This window comes from Haematobia irritans, chromosome 1 (assembly GCF_050003625.1).
Source record: "Haematobia irritans isolate KBUSLIRL chromosome 1, ASM5000362v1, whole genome shotgun sequence".
Taxonomy (NCBI): Eukaryota; Metazoa; Arthropoda; class Insecta; order Diptera; family Muscidae; genus Haematobia; species Haematobia irritans.
This window is the reverse complement of record NC_134397.1, coordinates 93,229,583-93,247,237: the sequence shown is the minus strand read 5'-3', so window position 1 is coordinate 93,247,237 and position 17,655 is coordinate 93,229,583. Positions and strand designations below refer to the sequence as shown.

At 34.0% G+C, this 17,655-nt stretch overlaps 1 protein-coding gene and 1 long non-coding RNA gene across 3 annotated transcripts in view; one reads left to right on the top strand and one right to left on the bottom strand.

The window, feature by feature from the left end:
- grsm (probable aminopeptidase NPEPL1 granny smith protein) overlaps window positions 1-17,435 on the top strand; it is a 102,766-nt gene extending 85,331 nt beyond the window's left edge. For both annotated transcript variants that reach the window (XM_075291132.1, XM_075291131.1), the window contains exons 4-6: window positions 8,113-8,289; window positions 16,894-17,004; window positions 17,068-17,435. In XM_075291132.1, the coding sequence (XP_075147247.1) occupies window positions 8,113-8,289; window positions 16,894-17,004; window positions 17,068-17,199 (420 nt within the window). In that variant the 3' untranslated portion in view covers window positions 17,200-17,435. The remainder of the gene's footprint in view (window positions 1-8,112; window positions 8,290-16,893; window positions 17,005-17,067) is intronic.
- On the bottom strand, window positions 807-3,593 carry LOC142221415 (uncharacterized). Its single transcript, XR_012718033.1, has 3 exons — window positions 3,516-3,593; window positions 3,019-3,438; window positions 807-874 (listed from the first exon to the last, which is right to left on the bottom strand). It is a non-coding gene; the product is annotated as an uncharacterized LOC142221415 (long non-coding RNA).
- Window positions 17,436-17,655: the final 220 nt, after the last annotated feature.

The following is a 17,655-nucleotide window of genomic DNA, read 5'->3' as shown; positions in this document are numbered from 1 at the left end:
TATCCAGGATTCGTATCTGTGTGTCAATTGGTTCCTCTTCACTAAGTTTCATCGTTTGAATTACCTTAGAAATTATGTGACTAAACGTAGAATAGTAGGTTAGGTTAGGTTATGTGGCAGCCCGATGTATCAGGCTCACTTAGACTATTCAGTCCATTGTGATACCACAGTGATGAACTTTTCTCTTATCACTGAGTGCTGCCCGATTCCATGTTAAGCTCAATGACAAGGGACCTCCTTTTTATAGCCGAGTCCGAACGGCGTTCCACATTCCAGTGGAACCACTTAGAGAAGCTTTGAAACCCTCAGAAATGTCACCAGCATTACTGAGGTGGGATAATCCACCGCCGAAAAACCTTTTGGTGTTCGGTCGTAGCAGGAATCGAACCCACGACCTTGTGTATGCAAGGCGGGCATGCTAACCATTGCACCACGGTGGCTCCCCGTAGAATAGTAACATACACCCAAAAAATTTTGTTACTCATAATAGCAAAAATGTTTGCTAAAACAGCAGTTTTTGTTTGCTGAAAAAGGGACAGCAGTAGCATGTAGTTGTTTCAGCAAACATTCGTTAGTTGAAACAGCAAACATTTTTACAGCTAAAATAGCAAACAAATGCTGCTGAATTAGCAAACGTGTTTGCTAAAAGTTTTTGACAAACATCGCTGCTAAAGTAGCAAACTGCGTTAGTTGAAATAGCTAACATTTTTACTGCTATAACAACTACAAATGTTTGTTATTCCAAGTGTGTGAAATAAATTGAATTCCATCAAAGTATTGGAAGCTGAGTTGGATTTTGTCTAGGATTTATTTTCGTTTGTTTTTCTTCTTTGGCCTTATACACGCGGATAAAACATAACAATGTTAAGACAATCTGTAATGAAATGTAAAAAAAAAACAATTAGTAATTACACTAGTTTACACTAAAATTTACATTTGATGAGAGTTTGCTTTTTATGTGTTTTCATGTCCTGAATTCGAAAAAGAGGTTATATTTTTATAAGGATATCTCAGAAACATGCCATAACAAAAATTTTATTTTGTAAACTATTTTTATTTATAGGAATTATATTGAACGATGTCATCAAAGTTGACCAATAAAATAGGTGCTTTAGCAAAAAATCAAATTGATTCATACACTGTTAGAAAAATATGTTTTTCATATGTTCCGATATAAACAAAATGTGTTTCGGGCACGATTTTAAACCACAATATATTTAAGTGCGAACATGTAATGTTCCTAAACTAACACTAAATGTTTGGGACATCTATGTTAATATGTTAGAATATATTATGTTTGGGGCATGAATGTTTCATAAAAATAATATGTGTGAATGTAAACATATATAAATTAACAAATTTCGAGTAAACATATATATGTTGTGATATTTTATTCAGAGAGCGCCAAAAAGAGAGTATAGAGAAAGAAATAGAGATGGAAACCGGGAGGGTTGACGAAAGATATCAACATAACAAAGCGAGAGAATGAAAAAAGAACAATTTCTGTGAAACCGCTTGTATGTTGTTTCGGAAAACTGTTTTATGATAAGGCTAAAAATTTTGATATGCTTAAGTCTAAATATTATTTAATTTGAATAAAGAGAATAGACATTCGGAACCAAGAGAATAGACATTTGAAAAACAAACTGCAATGTTTTCGCCTTGAGAGCAGCATTTTATGCATGTGTGAACATGTGTTTTGTTTATCATTTTGGCATTATGGGCACAATTTTTCGTTAAAATAAATCAGGGGTCTTCATAAAAATAACGAAAGGGCACTATACTCTTTTTAGAGTTGGGACAGTAAAATGAAATAAGGAGGAAATAGTGAAAAATTACACAGTAAAATGTAAAAAAAACAAACTTTAGTTCCTCTTTATTAAAAAGTAGTCCACGAGGAGTTGACGGACACCATCAAATATAAAAGCGGGCATTAAGTTCGAGTTTTACAGCTAAAACAATTTAAAAAGTTTATTTTCTTTAAAATGAATTATTAAAGAAAAATAAAAGGAATTTTAGAGCGATGGTGTTAAATGCAAGTAAAAAACTGTTCACTCCTAAATAAATTTATGTTTATATTATAAAATTATGTATGTATGTTTATACTCGACTCCACGTTCTTTTGTTAGTTTTTGAATTCCTTCCAAATTTTAAAGTTTTGTACAAAAACAGTTTTTTATTAAAAAATTGTTATTTTTGCAATAAAAAATAATATTTTATCCAAAAATCAGTCAATTTCGTTTATATCAAGCACTGTTACTGACTATAAATCTTTAATAACACACATTTCGAAGTTTCATTTAAAAAAATTTAATATAGTATAAATATAAATGTGTAAATTAAAAAAAAAAAAAAAATGTTCGGTCGGAGCAGGGATTTAACCCACGACCCTTTGTATGCAAGGCAGACATGCTAACCACTGCTCCACGTGGCAAACAAATGTATGTTTCTGTTAAATAATGTTATGTTTGCATGGGCTCGTGGGCGCTGCAAACTATGCTATATAAATGTAACTTAAAACGATAATTATCTACTGGTGACTATAACAGCTACGTAGCCCAGTGGATAGTGTGTTGGCTTACAAACTGTATGGTCCTCGGTTCGATTCTCCGTGCAGGCGAAAGGTAAAATTTAAACAATTTATAAAAGTGAATAATTTCTTCAACATTATTTGTATTACAGAAAAAGGTGCCAATAACTAAAAAATTTCGTGGAAGTGAAAATTACGAGTATGTTAGGGAATGAGCACAATCGTGTTTGGGAAAAATTCTTCCAAGCATATAATATTTTTGGCTCAAAATGCTTCCAAACATATAATATGTTCACATAAAACAAACATATTAATCTTTCGGCAGTATGCAATAATATATGTGCTTCCTGCAAAATATGTTTGGAACATATGTTAAAGAAGCGATTTTTTTTGAGGGTGTACTAAAAGCATACATTATTCTCTTAAGGCCGTGGCATTATTTGGCTAAAATAGCAACGTTTTAATGTTATCCTGGTTTTAATACTCACATTTAAGGTGAACTTTTCCAATTATGATAGATTCGGGTACAGTTTAGGTTAGCTATAGTGGCAGCCCGTTATTTCAGGTTCCCTTTGACTATTTAGTCCATTATGATACAGCAGTGTTGAACTTCTTGTCACTGAGTGCCACCCGATTCCATGCAGGAAGCTCAAAGACAAGGAATCTCCTTTTTATAGCCGAGCCTGAACATCATTTATCATTGCGATGAAAATTTTAGAGTGCCTTTGAAACACTCAGAAAGGTCACCAGCATTGCAGAGGGAGTAATCCAACAATCCACCGTTGCAAAACTTTGTGGTGTTTGGTCGAAACTAGGATTGAATCGATAACCGTTTGTCTGCACAGCGGGTATGAACAATTGTACGACGGTTGCTCCCATATATCAATGTATAATAGTCATTTTCCAAACTAAAAATGATTAAAACAAATTATTAAAAACAAAAGTACTTTAAAAAGAATACAATATTATACAATACAATACTTACCAAATATAATAAAAAAAATTGGAAAATATATTCCAAAACACAAAATAATTTTTACATTTTCCCGGCTTGTCTCGTGTTTTCGTGTAAAAGTGATGCTTTGACGGCGTTGGCGTTTGACATATCGACGTTGGCATTTCTCAAAACCAAAAATAGGTCTGTTCGCGTACTTTTCTAGCAATAATTATCCAATAAAAACTAGCAAGAGAGTAAATGTGGCAGAGATTTTATTTTTTTAATGGAAACATAGCTGCGCTGCTCCTTTGTATTCGCGATTCAATAACATATGGAGGAGTTAAAAATAATTTTTGCTGTCACAGAATCCGGCCTTTCATCGGAAAATCATCTTGACAATTGAGGCTCATTTCCACCTCAGCGTATATGTCCAAATGCAAAATTGTTTTATATGAGGGTCCTCTATTCTCAATGAACGACTGTTTAATTTGGTTAGTGGCCTTGTGGAGTTACTTGATTTTTTCACAAATGAACTTGTTTTATGGTTGGAGCTTGTTGGTGTTGAACTGGATAACGGGAACTTTTAACAGTTACGTGTCACACAAGCAACTCTTTTGCAAGAAACGTTTCCAAGCTGGGTAATCATAATAAGCCACCAAGATATTGCGACTCTAAAACCTTCCTGTCGGATGAAAGAATGCTATCAACCCAGCGTCGAATTACAGCCTCAACGATAAAACTCACATGAATATATTTTTATTATGAAATAAACATCCGAACATTTATCTCAAAACATTAAATTTTCTTCGAATACGAAAATACCAGCTCTTATTGGAAAAAAGTTCACAAAAATATAGAGCCCTTTTAGAAGATCTTCATCAAATTGAGTTTTTCTGCAGCTGTTTTGTTAAAATTGTAGAACAGCCATATATCGACTATCGAAGATATTGACATGTTAGATTTGTCGTTCGGGACAAATATTTATGTTAGCCACATATTCATAGAAGTTAAGCGTATACAAATCCCATTTAATTAAAAAAATGTAAATTACTAAAAAGGGTAGTTTGTTCACAAATGTTATTACATATTAAAAATTTCGAATTGTTTTTAATTTTCCATGTTATATAATGTGTACCATTTTACTATTGTCCATTTGACCGGAGTGAATTTATAATTTTATTCGGATCAGCAGAAAATTTCAGCAAACAACTGACTTTCCTGCAGTATGTTTGCTGTTCCAAAATAACAGATTGTTTGCTGTTTTAGCAAAAAAAAAAAAAAAAAACTGCTAAAACAGCAGCATTTTGTTTGCTGAAAAACAGCAGACAGCGTTTGCTATTAACAACAGACTTTTTTCTATGAGTGTATCTAAATATCTAGCAGTATTTATGTTGTAAACGCTTGAGTATTCATTTTTTAAGTTTATGTATAACCGGCTAAGGAGTCATTTTCTCTGTGGCTGGTTAACAACCCTCGCCATGTTCCGCCAATATGGTGTGTACGCTAGATAGGGTCACGAAAAAAGTTGATGCGGTCACCCCCATCATATTCGAAAACAATTTCAGAACACCAAAACTTTTTTCCGTGCACCCTACGACCCCCCGAAATACATTTTATTGTGCTGTGTCGTCATTTGAAGTCCGATCGAAAAGAAACGCGTATCGTTGTTCGCTGTTGATCAGGGGCTATATTTCGTGCATTGGTAATTTTTGACTCCGATGTAAAATTTTATTTTTTTATTTCGCTTCGTATACCCATTTCTGATAACCATTATAAAGATCTTAACAAAATATGAAACTTTTGCTTTTGAAGTATTTACTTATATTCATAAACAAAAAAGTTACATTATATTTCATGTTAGCCTGATAATGAAACAGGCAATTGACGTCCAAATGCATTATATCTAATTATACAATTATTTTTCGAGCTTTATGGACAAATATAGATTAAGGAACATGGTTAATAGAGCCATTGAAAAGAAAACGCCAGATACCAATCTATACACGCCTGGACTGTACATGTTTCGGTTCGGGCGAATGAACCTTTCCACAGCCTTTAGTATAGATCTGGCTGGGAGAGATAACTCAATTTTGGGCCCTTTATGCTAACTCCTTATGGAGAAAACATTTGGGAAATTTCCTCTTACAAATTGAATCATCTTTTCTCCCACTGTACATCATCTTTTCATATAACTTACAAGTCCCTTAATCTTATTTTTATTTCGTTTTGTTACATAGTAATGCAACAACACGAAATTTATTTTTAGACAGCTAATTTGTTAGAATTCACCTAAGTGGTGAACAGTCGAACAATGCTTATTGTTTCTACAGTCAACTACAACATATGACAATTAACAGAAACTGGTTTCCAGGATACAACAACAATTCTAACGCGTACATTAGTCGTGTTTTTCCTATTTTACGACGGGCTCATCGTTGCTTATTATATTTCATGTTAGCCTGATAATGAAACAGGCAATTGACGTCCAAATGCATTATATCTAATTATACAATTATTTTTCGAGCTTTATGGACAAATATAGATTAAGGAACATGGTTAATAGAGCCATTGAAAAGAAAACGCCAGATACCAATCTATACACGCCTGGACTGTACATGTTTCGGTTCGGGCGAATGAACCTTTCCACAGCCTTTAGTATAGATCTGGCTGGGAGAGATAACTCAATTTTGGGCCCTTTATGCTAACTCCTTATGGAGAAAACATTTGGGAAATTTCCTCTTACAAATTGAATCATCTTTTCTCCCACTGTACATCATCTTTTCATATAACTTACAAGTCCCTTAATCTTATTTTTATTTCGTTTTGTTACATAGTAATGCAACAACACGAAATTTATTTTTAGACAGCTAATTTGTTAGAATTCACCTAAGTGGTGAACAGTCGAACAATGCTTATTGTTTCTACAGTCAACTACAACATATGACAATTAACAGAAACTGGTTTCCAGGATACAACAACAATTCTAACGCGTACATTAGTCGTGTTTTTCCTATTTTACGACGGGCTCATCGTTTTTATTTCGCTTCGTATACCCTACGATGCCCATTTCTGATAACCATTATAAAGACCTTAACAAAATATGAAACTTTTGCTTTTGAAGTATTTACTTATATTCATAAACGAAAAAGTTCAGAGATTTTAAAAAGTCAATAGGTCACCCTACACACCACCAAATAGTTTTTGCTGTGTTGTCATGATGTCCGATCGAAACCACATGCACATCGTTATTCACATCTACGAAATTAATTTATAAGGCATTTAGAACACAAAACCTGTTTATCTGTAAATTTCTAACGGTACCTTTGTATACATACTCGTTGTTTGCACTATGGCATTTTCTGCGTTATGCAAAGTGCATGTGTTTTTGCTAGAACAATTTGAGAGCCTACTGTTTTAAAATTCTAACAATCACTTTCGCTACATGATTTTTTAAGTCTGCATTGGTCATTTTTGACTCCGACGTCAAATTTGATTTTTATTTTTTTTATTTCGCTTCGTATACCCCTATGATGCTCATTTCTGATAACCATTATAAAGATCTTAATAAAGTATGAAACTTTTGCTTTTGAAGTATTTACTTATATTCATAAACAAAAAAAGTTACAGAGATTTTAAAAAGTCAATAGGTCACAAAAATATGGACAGACTAAAAATAGCATGTAGCGAAAGTGATTGTTAGAGTTTTAAAACAGTAGGCTCTCAAATTGTTCTAGCAAAAACACATGCACTTTGCATAACGCAGAAAATGCCGTAGTGCAACAACGAGTATGTATACAAAGGTACCGTTAGAAATTTACAGATAAACAGGTTTTTTGTTCTAAATGCCTTATAAATTAATTTCGTAGATGTGAATAACGATGTGCATGTGGTTTCGATCGGACAGCATGACAACACAGCAAAAACTATTTGGTGGTGTGTAGGGTGACCTATTGACTTTTTAAAATCTCTGAACTTTTTCGTTTATGAATATAAGTAAATACTTCAAAAGCAAAAGTTTCATATTTTGTTAAGGTCTTTATAATGGTTATCAGAAATGGGCATCGTAGGGTATACGAAGCGAAATAAAAAAATTAAAAATCAAACTTGACGTCGGAGTCAAAAATGACCAATGCACGAAATATATCCCCTGATCAACCACGAACAACGATATACGTTTCTTTTCGATCGGACTTCAAATGACGACACAGCACAATAAATTATATTTCGGGGGGTCGTAGGGTGCACGAAAAAAAAAGTTTTGGTGTTCTGAAATTGTCTTCGAATATGCTACAAAACTGGGGGGTGACCGCATCAACTTTTTTTTCCTTTAGGCCGTGACCCATTCTAGTGTACGCTATGTCAACGAAATGGGGATGTGGTCCCCACGGTCGGAATGTGGATCACATTGTCGGAAGGGACGGTAAAGTGAACTTTGGGTGCGATCGTAAAAAATGTTCATTAAATGAAAAATGTCATATTTTATTTATCATGAAAACGTGACTATTGTTGGTTTCATTAGTGTGTCTGTATGTTCGCATGACGTTGACATTTATCCTTCGATTGCAAAAATATTAATTGGCTTTTTCACTTATTTGTGTTTCGTCTCCCTTCAGTCATTCCTGACCTTGTATTTTTATATTTACAGGGCATTGCTACCGGAAAATACCACGGAGCCATATTGACAAATTCAGAAGAATGGGAAGTTAAATCCCTTGAAGCTGGACGTAAATCTGGAGATTTATTGGCGCCCATAGTTTATTGCCCTGAACTGCATTTTTCGGAATTTGCATCAGCCATTGCAGATATGAAGAACTCTGTAGCGGTAAGTATCTGACATTTGTATGCTTTAAACCATCACATAAGGGATAAATGGGTATTTAATTTGTATATGTATACATGCATACATGGTGTGTGTGTGCGTATACATATTAACTACAGTTACGAAAAAGTTCCTTAAGGTACATTTCAATGATGTTGCCTTTGGTTTACTTTACTTACTCAAATCGCTCAATGAAGTTATACATACAATATTTCCATAATCTTGACCATTTTTCATTGAGAACCCGCACTCAGTCAAACAATTTACTACTGTTACCTTACTGAACATATAGTTAATAGCAATGGTTGGCCTTTCTTTATAAAATAGTTGTGGCGTGTTCAATGAGTACACTCATTTTGATAGGTTAAGCAAGCGCAAACAATTGCGATTATGGACTGTAGGCACGTGTATTGGTTTCGCATTGATTTGAAAATGCAATACATATATAAATATGCATTGATTTAATGTAGTGAATAGTTTTTTTATTAAGTTTAATCATCTGTGATCGTAGCCATAAGAAAAAAGATCTGTGATATTTTAATTTAGTTTTTATTTATTTATTTTTGAAATTATTTTAAATTTGTGTGTATGTTATGGTGTTCATGTGCCGTCACTTTTTACCTTTTAACAATCATATCGAAAATATGAAAAAAGACTAAATGTAAGTTTAGAGATTGACTTATGGTACTCCACATTGATGTAATTTGTCTCCCTTTTTGTTATTTCTATCGTTGCCAGATTTCAAAAAAATTCATCCCAGAAGAAGTTGGAAATTACCAATGAAACGTCGAATAAAAATATGAAGTAAAGTCTTTTTATTTGCATATTTAGAGACCTTAAAAGCCTGATTTAGAATTAATCTAAAAGAATACAAAAAAGTTTTTTTTCTTTTTAACATAAAATTTATATGCGGGAGCCAACGTGGTGCAATGGTTAGCATGCCGGCCTTGCATACACAAGGTCGTGGGTTCGATTCCTGCTTCGACCGAACACCAAAAAGTTTTTCAGTGGTGGATTATCCCACCTCAGTAATGCTGGTGACATTTCTGAGGGTTTCAAAGCTTCTCTAAGTGGTTTCACTGCAATGTGGAACGCCGTTCGGACTCGGCTATAGAAAGGAGGTCCCTTGTCATTGAGCTTAACATGGAATCGGGCAGCACTCAGTGATAAGAGAGAAGTTCACCAATGTGGTATCACAATGGACTGAATAGTCTAAGTGAGCCTGATACATCGGGCTGCCACCTAACCTAACCTAACATATATGCGGGAAACTCGGCTTACATTTACGAGGGCGGTTCGGAAACTTCTTAGCCTAGCACAAAAAGCGCGGTATAAATAGAAAAAAGTTAAGTGTTTGGAAACTTCCATCTCTGTTATGAACACATGTTAAATTTTGTTTCGATCTGGCAACTCCTTCATATAGAAACAGGGGTTCAAAAAAGACGCACCCACAATTTTTTTACAATGGAAAAATTAGAAATTAAATATTTACATAAAAAAGGTTTATCGGGACAAAAAATTCATAATGATATGGTGAATGTGTTAGGTGAAAGTTCTCCTTCATATGCACCAGTAAAAAATTGGGTTGCTGAATTTGAACGTGGTCGTTCAAGCATTGAAGATGAACCACGTAGTGGACGTCCAAAAATAGCAACAACAACAGAAATTGTAGCCAAAGTGCATGATATGGTATTAAATGATCGACGAATAAAAGTGCGTGAAATTGCTAATATCATGGGCATCTCAAATGATCGAGTCCATTTAATTTTGCATGAAAGATGAAAAAGCTTTCTGCAAGATGGGTGCCGCATTTGTTAACTGTCGATCAAAATCGCATAAGAATGAACATTTCTCAAGCTTGTTTGGATCGTTTTAAGCGAAATAAAATGGATTTTAAGCGTCGTTTCATAACTGTTGATGAGACATGGATCCACCACTATACTCCAGAGACAAAAGAACAATCCAAACATGGACTGAAGCTGGAGGAAGTGCCCCAAAGAAGGCAAAAACAATATAATCGGCAGGTAAGATTATGGCAACGGTTTTTTGGGACTTCAAAGGTATTTTATTGATTGACTAGCTGCAAAAGGGTAAAACAATAAATTCAAAATACAATTGCAACCTTTTGGATCAATTAAATGTACAAATTCGAGAAAAACGTCATAGCTTACAACACAAAAAAATAATTTTTCATCAAGACAACGCACCAGCGCACAAGAGTGTTTTAACAATGGCTAAAATCAACGAATTAAAGTACGAGTTGCTTGAACACCCACCTTATTCTCCTGATTTAGCTCCCAGTGACTTTTACTTGTTCCCAAATCTAAAAAAAATCCTTGCTGGCAAGCGTTTTACCTCAAATGAAGATGCAATTACAGTTGTAAACCACTATTTTGAAGACCTTGAGGAAAACTATTTTAATCAAGGGATATAATTGCTAGAAAAGCGTTAGACTAAGTGTGTTGAATTTTCAGGAGATTTATATTGAAAAATAAAAATATTTTTGAAAAACTAACTATTCTCTTTCATTGATAGGCTAAGAAGTTTCCGAACCGCCCTTGTATATTAGACGATTTACGTCAGAAATAAGTTGGTGGCTTAAGAGTTGCGCAAGTTGCCCCATATTGCTGGCCAGTGTTGGGCGTTATTCAATAAATTTTTATTCAAATAACAAATAATTTTTTATTCGTTATTTTTCATTTGGAATTTTTTGAAATCAAATGTCAACTGTTATCTGTTTATTTGTGTCACAAATAATTATTCGTCATTCGTTAGTTGTTATTTGTCATACAAATAATATTTTTTTTGAATCGAAAAAAATAAATTGAATTTATTGAATTCTTCTGATAAAATAATCTTTTTTTTGAGGAGCGATAATTGTCTTTATAACTAGGAATGGAACCGGAAGGTACAACATAAAAAAATAGTGATTCAAGCGAATCTGGTTTTTCCATTTTTGATGGAAAATTCTACAGAATTTTAGACGACGGAGTAAAGAATATCAGTGCTGTGTGCGTGAAATGTGAGCCTGATTTTGTTAAGATAAAAGGAGAGAAAAATTCAACATCAAACTTCATATCTCACCTTAAGAGGCGACATGGTAAGGATGCGTTTGAAGAGTACCAGAGCTATAAACGCATAAAACGTTCTCAAGCGAAGAAGGTAATGAGAAAAAAAATTTTTTTCACATACGTGTATTATTTGAAACTTTCGAATAACAAATAAAAAGATAACAAATGAATTGAAGTTATTTGTTTTCACAAATAAACGAATAAAAAAATTATTTGTTATTCCAAATAAAAACTAAATGGAATTTATTCGTTATTTTTTTATTCGTTATTTAGAATAAATTTTGCCCAACACTGTTGCTGGCTGACTTTTACCATCGGGTATTCCATGAATTTATTACAATAAAATAAATGGTAGCACATAAACAACCAACCTTATGATTAAAGGGGTGTTTAATCGGAGCCAAAACATGGATGGATTGTTTAATAACTTAACTTTCGAACTTTTTCCAAAGTAGTGAAATTCTCCTTTCTCACTGAGTGCTGCTCTATTCCATAGCTCAATGACAAGTGATCTCGAAACCACTTAGAGGAGCTTCGATCGAAACACTCTGAAATGTCACCCGTATTACGGAGAGGCTGAAAAACTTTTTGGTGTTCAATCGAAACAGAGATTGAACCGAAAACCTTTTGTACGCGGGTATGCTCAGTTGCTCCAGCCATGATCACTACTTTCGACTAATGTTTTTTTTTATTATTTTCCTATTATCACAATGGACTAAATAGTCTAAGTGAGACTGAAAATAAATTGGGCTTTATCCTAGTATTTTCTTATACACGGACGAAAAAGACTGTTTTTCGTAGATTTAGTTGCAAAAACTATATGTTTGGAACTCAAATTTTAGCACATTTTTTTAAGTACAAGCGTGTAATGTTCATAAACTAGTATAACATATTTGGGACACGTTAATATGTTTGAACATATTATATGTTAATATGTTTGAACATATTATATTTGGGACATTACATTTCTGGATGCAAACATATATTAATTTAGAAATTTCGTATAAACATATATATGTTTTGAAACGCCAGAGAGAATATAGGAGAAATGTAAAGATGGTGATGGACAACAAAGAAAAGTGTATGTTTCTGGGTAAACGTTCATGATTGCTTATGGACTTGCATATTTTGTATACAAATAAATGTTAGGTTAGGTGGTAGGCCGATGTATCAGGCTCACTTAGACTATTCAGTCCATTGTGATACCACATTGGTGAACTTCTCTCGTATCACTGAGTGCTGCCCGCTGCGCTATTTGTCGATACAACGTCTTGATTCAAAAGTTCGTCCACCAGGGTAGCTACAAGAATTCGCTTGTTGTTGTACCGCTCTTTCAACATTTTCCATGCCGTAGCATAGTTCCCATCCGCTGTTGATAAACGACTGACGAGCCTCTCAGCCTCTCCCGATAGGTTAGCTTTCAGGTACCACTTTTTCTGAACATCAGGTATAGGCTGTTGTTGAATCATATGCAAAAACATATCATAAAATTGCCTCCACTTCGTATAATCTCCATCGAACGTGGGAATCGCAATTTTCGGTAACTCAACACTTGAATTAGCCAAAATTGTGTCAGAACACCCGCTCATCTGGAAAGCGCTGCTTATTACATCACGCCCGTTCACCGTTTTAACTTCTAACTCCAAATACTTCTTGACATCGTACCCTTCTTTCGACGGTTTGTCATACTTTTCGTGGATTTGTAAATGAATTTCTTCTATACTGTTCCACAGCTTATAACGGTCTCGTAAAGTGCTTATTGGGGCCGTCCTTCCTGTGGTGCCATCTAACAGTATCTCCAGTGACCTCATCAGCGCATTCTGTCTCCTGAAACCAATTATTGAAACCACGGCTCTTTCATCTTGACTGGAACCTCGTGTGCACCCCCTTATCGCCGGGAAAGGATGCACAGACATCGCGGTTGTCTTCATTTCCCACAAATATGCTTCAATTGCATCTACCGCTTTCCTGTACTCCAAACCCATACTTCCATGGGCGTCTGATTTAACGTGAGAGTGTGATTGTGCAGCAAGATCATTCGGATCGCATTTTCGTTTCGATCCACCTGCTACAATGCTTCCAGCTCCCTTAGTTTCTTCTGGTAAAACTCTTGTGTTCTCCATTCTAACGGAGCCTTCTCGATATTCGCTATGGCTTTTTTTAAATTTTCCATAGCGCCTTCCTGTTCTGCAATTAGCTCCGCGAATCCCATGTTGGTCCACAGAAGTCTAAAATGTCACTATGCCTTGTCAGGATCCAAATTTCTCCACCGATTGCGTATTTTTTTGGCCGGGTCACCAAAATATGATCAGACTTGTTAGTGTTTACCAGTTTAAACCATGTACATCTAAACTGACAGCAATTTTTGCTGATTGTTGTTTACCTTCCAGCACTTGTAACTAGAGGTTCCCTACAGTCAAAAGTCAGATTGTTGCGTTGATCACTGATGATAAGATCAATATTTATTGGTCTTTTATATCTTACTACAGTATAAATACATTATTATATAGGTTGCAGATTTTGGTATATTACATATGAACAAAAAATGAATAAAGAAAATGACAAAATTGTACGTAACGTGCAGAATTTGCTATAATAATTTAGGGCATTATAAAAACTAAACGTCAAGCAAATACAATTACAATGCTACAATAATGTAGGACAATATAAGCAAATACAATTACAGTGGGTAATAAAACTTTTCATACATAATATAATTGACGAAATCCAACAACCTTATTTATATGACGATCAAAAATTAAACTCCTATCTATATAGAAGCCCAACACCTTCGAAAAGCCAACATTACCAATCACATTACCATTAATAACAAAAGTTAATGGTGAAACAGTCGACCCGTTAAAACAAATACAACTTGACTTATTAGTTTTATTATTATGTATTAGTTAGTTTTATTATTATGTATAATATATATATTTATGTATTTATGTCTTACGCCATGCTGATATTCTTTCAAGTCCATCCTAATCCTGAAATTGGGTACACTCGAACCATGAACAACGATTTGTAGGTCGTCTGCATACAAATGGCCCTTGCCAAAAGAGATAGTCGGGAATATGTCATTGATATACATGGTAGAGAAGAGAGGCCCAACGATAGATCCTTGAGGCCACCGCGGACCACATTTCGCAAGTTAGAAACATTACCATTGTAATCAACACATTGAGTTCTACCTAAAAGGAAGCTCTTGCACAGACGGCATAGTGGTACAGAGTAAATATTTGAATTTGCAAATTTCAAAATGTTCTGAAACATGAATAGAACTTTCAAAACATAGCTATAAGTAAAACTTTCAAACATCAAATAAAACAAATATCAGAACATAACCTACGCTTACATGGTAGCAAACGAACGATGTTTTGAAGGTTCTATTCGAAACCAAGCATCAAAGTTGCAAGCATTATAGAACCTGTATGCGTGTTCTAAAGTGCTTGCAACATGTTGTTATGCTTGCAACATCTTCTGAACAGAGCTGAAATTAAATCGTGGGTAAGTTGGTGCGTAGTCATTGAACTGTGTGTGCGTGCAAGGAAAGTTTGTAAGCCATGGATTCCCCGAACGTAAGTTTTTTTTTTGCATTAAAGGCGGTACTAAGTTTACCATTAATTTTGTGATGCCATTTTCTTTCAAGCTATTTTAGATTTTCCAAATAATTTCGTAAGTTTGTATTATTTTTGCACTTTTATTTGTGGTTTTGTGAAACATAAGCTTAGTACCGCCTGTTTATATATAAAATATCACATGGATTTTAAAAATAGTTGTTTCTGTCTTGAATGATTTTTGTGTAAATTTCATATTCTATGATACTTCCGACAAAATATAATAGGCGCTCGTTCATTTAGTGTGGCATGGTGTAAGAAAAAGCGTGTTCACGTTATGCGGTGTTCACGTTACCGCGAGTGCACTGTATGTGGTTTAGGGTATAAAAATTCAGAAATACACTGAAAAAAATATTTACGTGATATTAAAGATTATGCAAGCTAAATTTTAGGATGCGCAATTTAAAAAATATTAAGGGCTAATTTGTTTACAATAATGACATTTTTAAATAAAATAAAGTTTCTAATAATTACTTCAATTTTTTTTTCATTAAATTAATGTCGCATGTCTTTAAACTAAATAAAGAAACATATTTTTGATTTATAGAAATCGTCCTTAAAGTAACTTATATATTGAATCTTTAGATATGAGATAAAAAGCTTCAAATATAGGCTATGACTTATTTTGAAGATTTAGCATTTTTGGTTTAAAGTTTTTTTTTTTTTTTTTGAATTAAGAAAACATTTTTACTTTCAGGTATACGCTATAATTTGGATGTTTAAACTGGCATTTGCACGTGAATAGCTTTATTAATATACCGCGAAAATGAAATGAAAGATCTGAATCCTAATTTTAAGTTTATTGATCTTTTGTGTTAAAATTGAAAGTCAATGTAATTTATTTTCATTTTCAATCCCAAAAGTTCGACTCTAGAAATAAACAAAAAACAATATGAAATAAAAATGCAATACGCAAAGCTAAACCAAGCTTCGTAGTTACTATAATGTACAAAAATTATTGAAGTAATTGCTGCTTGAGTTTCTGTAGAACATGCATAACCCTCGCAAAACATTTATAACCCAACATGTTTATAAAGCAACATGTTCTATGCAACATGGATTTGATATTTGTTATGCTTGTTTTGGTTTCAATTGCCTTTTGTTGTGCTTGTGTTTTCAAGCCATGCTGCCGTCGAACGATGTACTTGTTCGGTTTGTTTAGCGAAACGCTGATGTTCTGCATGTTCTATAAAAATCCAAGCCGTTTGAAATCGCTTTCAAGCATACTTGTGCAGAGCTTTAGTACAGACCATTTATACAATTGAAATAACTTATTAAGTAGAAGTTCATGAATCATGGAATCAAAAGCCCTGCTGAAATCTAAACTTATTAGAATTGAGAATCCCCTACTGTCCACATTCCTTCGGATACTATCAACAACGTCAAACACCGAAGTGGTTGTGCTGTGGCCATTTTTAAACCCTGATTGAAGTCACGAAACCAAACTGTTCTTTCAGGATGTGTTTGGCAGTATATGTTACAGAGGCGAATTTTTGAGGGTGTAGCATTTTCCCAATATTTCGAACATCGTCGTTATCCGTCCTAGGTGAAATAGAATTTCTAAGTAATAAATAAATAAACTTTTTGCCCTCAAACTCATGGGCGAGCTAGTTACTTTAACTCTATTTATTTTGTTTCCCTGAGGTCGGAAAACGATGACGTTTGAAGTATTGGAAAAATAAATAAAACGCTATTGAAATCAGCATTTGAACTATTTTATAACAACATCATCTCAAGCTTAACAACACCTACAAAATAATAAAATTGTAAATGGTAAAACATTGCGATCGTTTGTGAATCACGCAGGCGGGTGCAGAAAACTTTTTTGTTCGAAATCGGATTCGACTTTTGATTTTTAAAACTAGACACAAAATGATGTTTATATATACATTTTTATTTTTCTCGTTTTATTTCAGGATCGAAGCAATGCTCAGTCGTCTTGCGCTGGTTTGTTTGTTGGTGCCAATTTGGGGTTCGATCATCCGGGTGTTTGGATGCATGTAGACATGGCTACTCCAGTCCACTGCGTATGTACCAGTTTCTCTCATTTTAATATAATATTTTCACTTTTCTCTTTTTTTTTTATGCAGGGAGAACGTGCTACTGGATATGGCGTTGCATTGTTGCTTACTTTGTTTGGTAATCATACCAACTGTAAAATGTTACAATCGATTGCCGGCAATAACATAGAGCCTCCATCGAAACGCATTTGCCGCGAGTAAAAAATTTAAGACTGGTACCAAAGTTGACACTGCCATTTATCAAGGCCAGTTTATCAAATTAGTGCGAGGTCACAAAATTTTCTTTATCGTTTATATTTTCTTTTCATTTGTTTTCATTTATTTAACCTTGTTCATCATGAAATATATAATTTTCGAATTTAAAATATATTTAGTCGGTGGTGCGTTGACTTATCATACATATTTGAATTAATAAACTTTGTACTAATTTCTCCAAACCATGGTTATTGCATTGAATTAATTGCAGTAATTGGCTTATATGGTATATTTCTATATCCGTAGCCGATTAGCATGGCGGTCTGAGTTTTTAAATAACTAATAATCTAATTACTATATCCACATTTAGATGGTTGTTAATGGATGGAAGGGAATGGGTTTTGGTAGAATTAGGTTAGTTACATTTGCAGCTTCTTGTTGGTATTTGTATCGCACCACTTT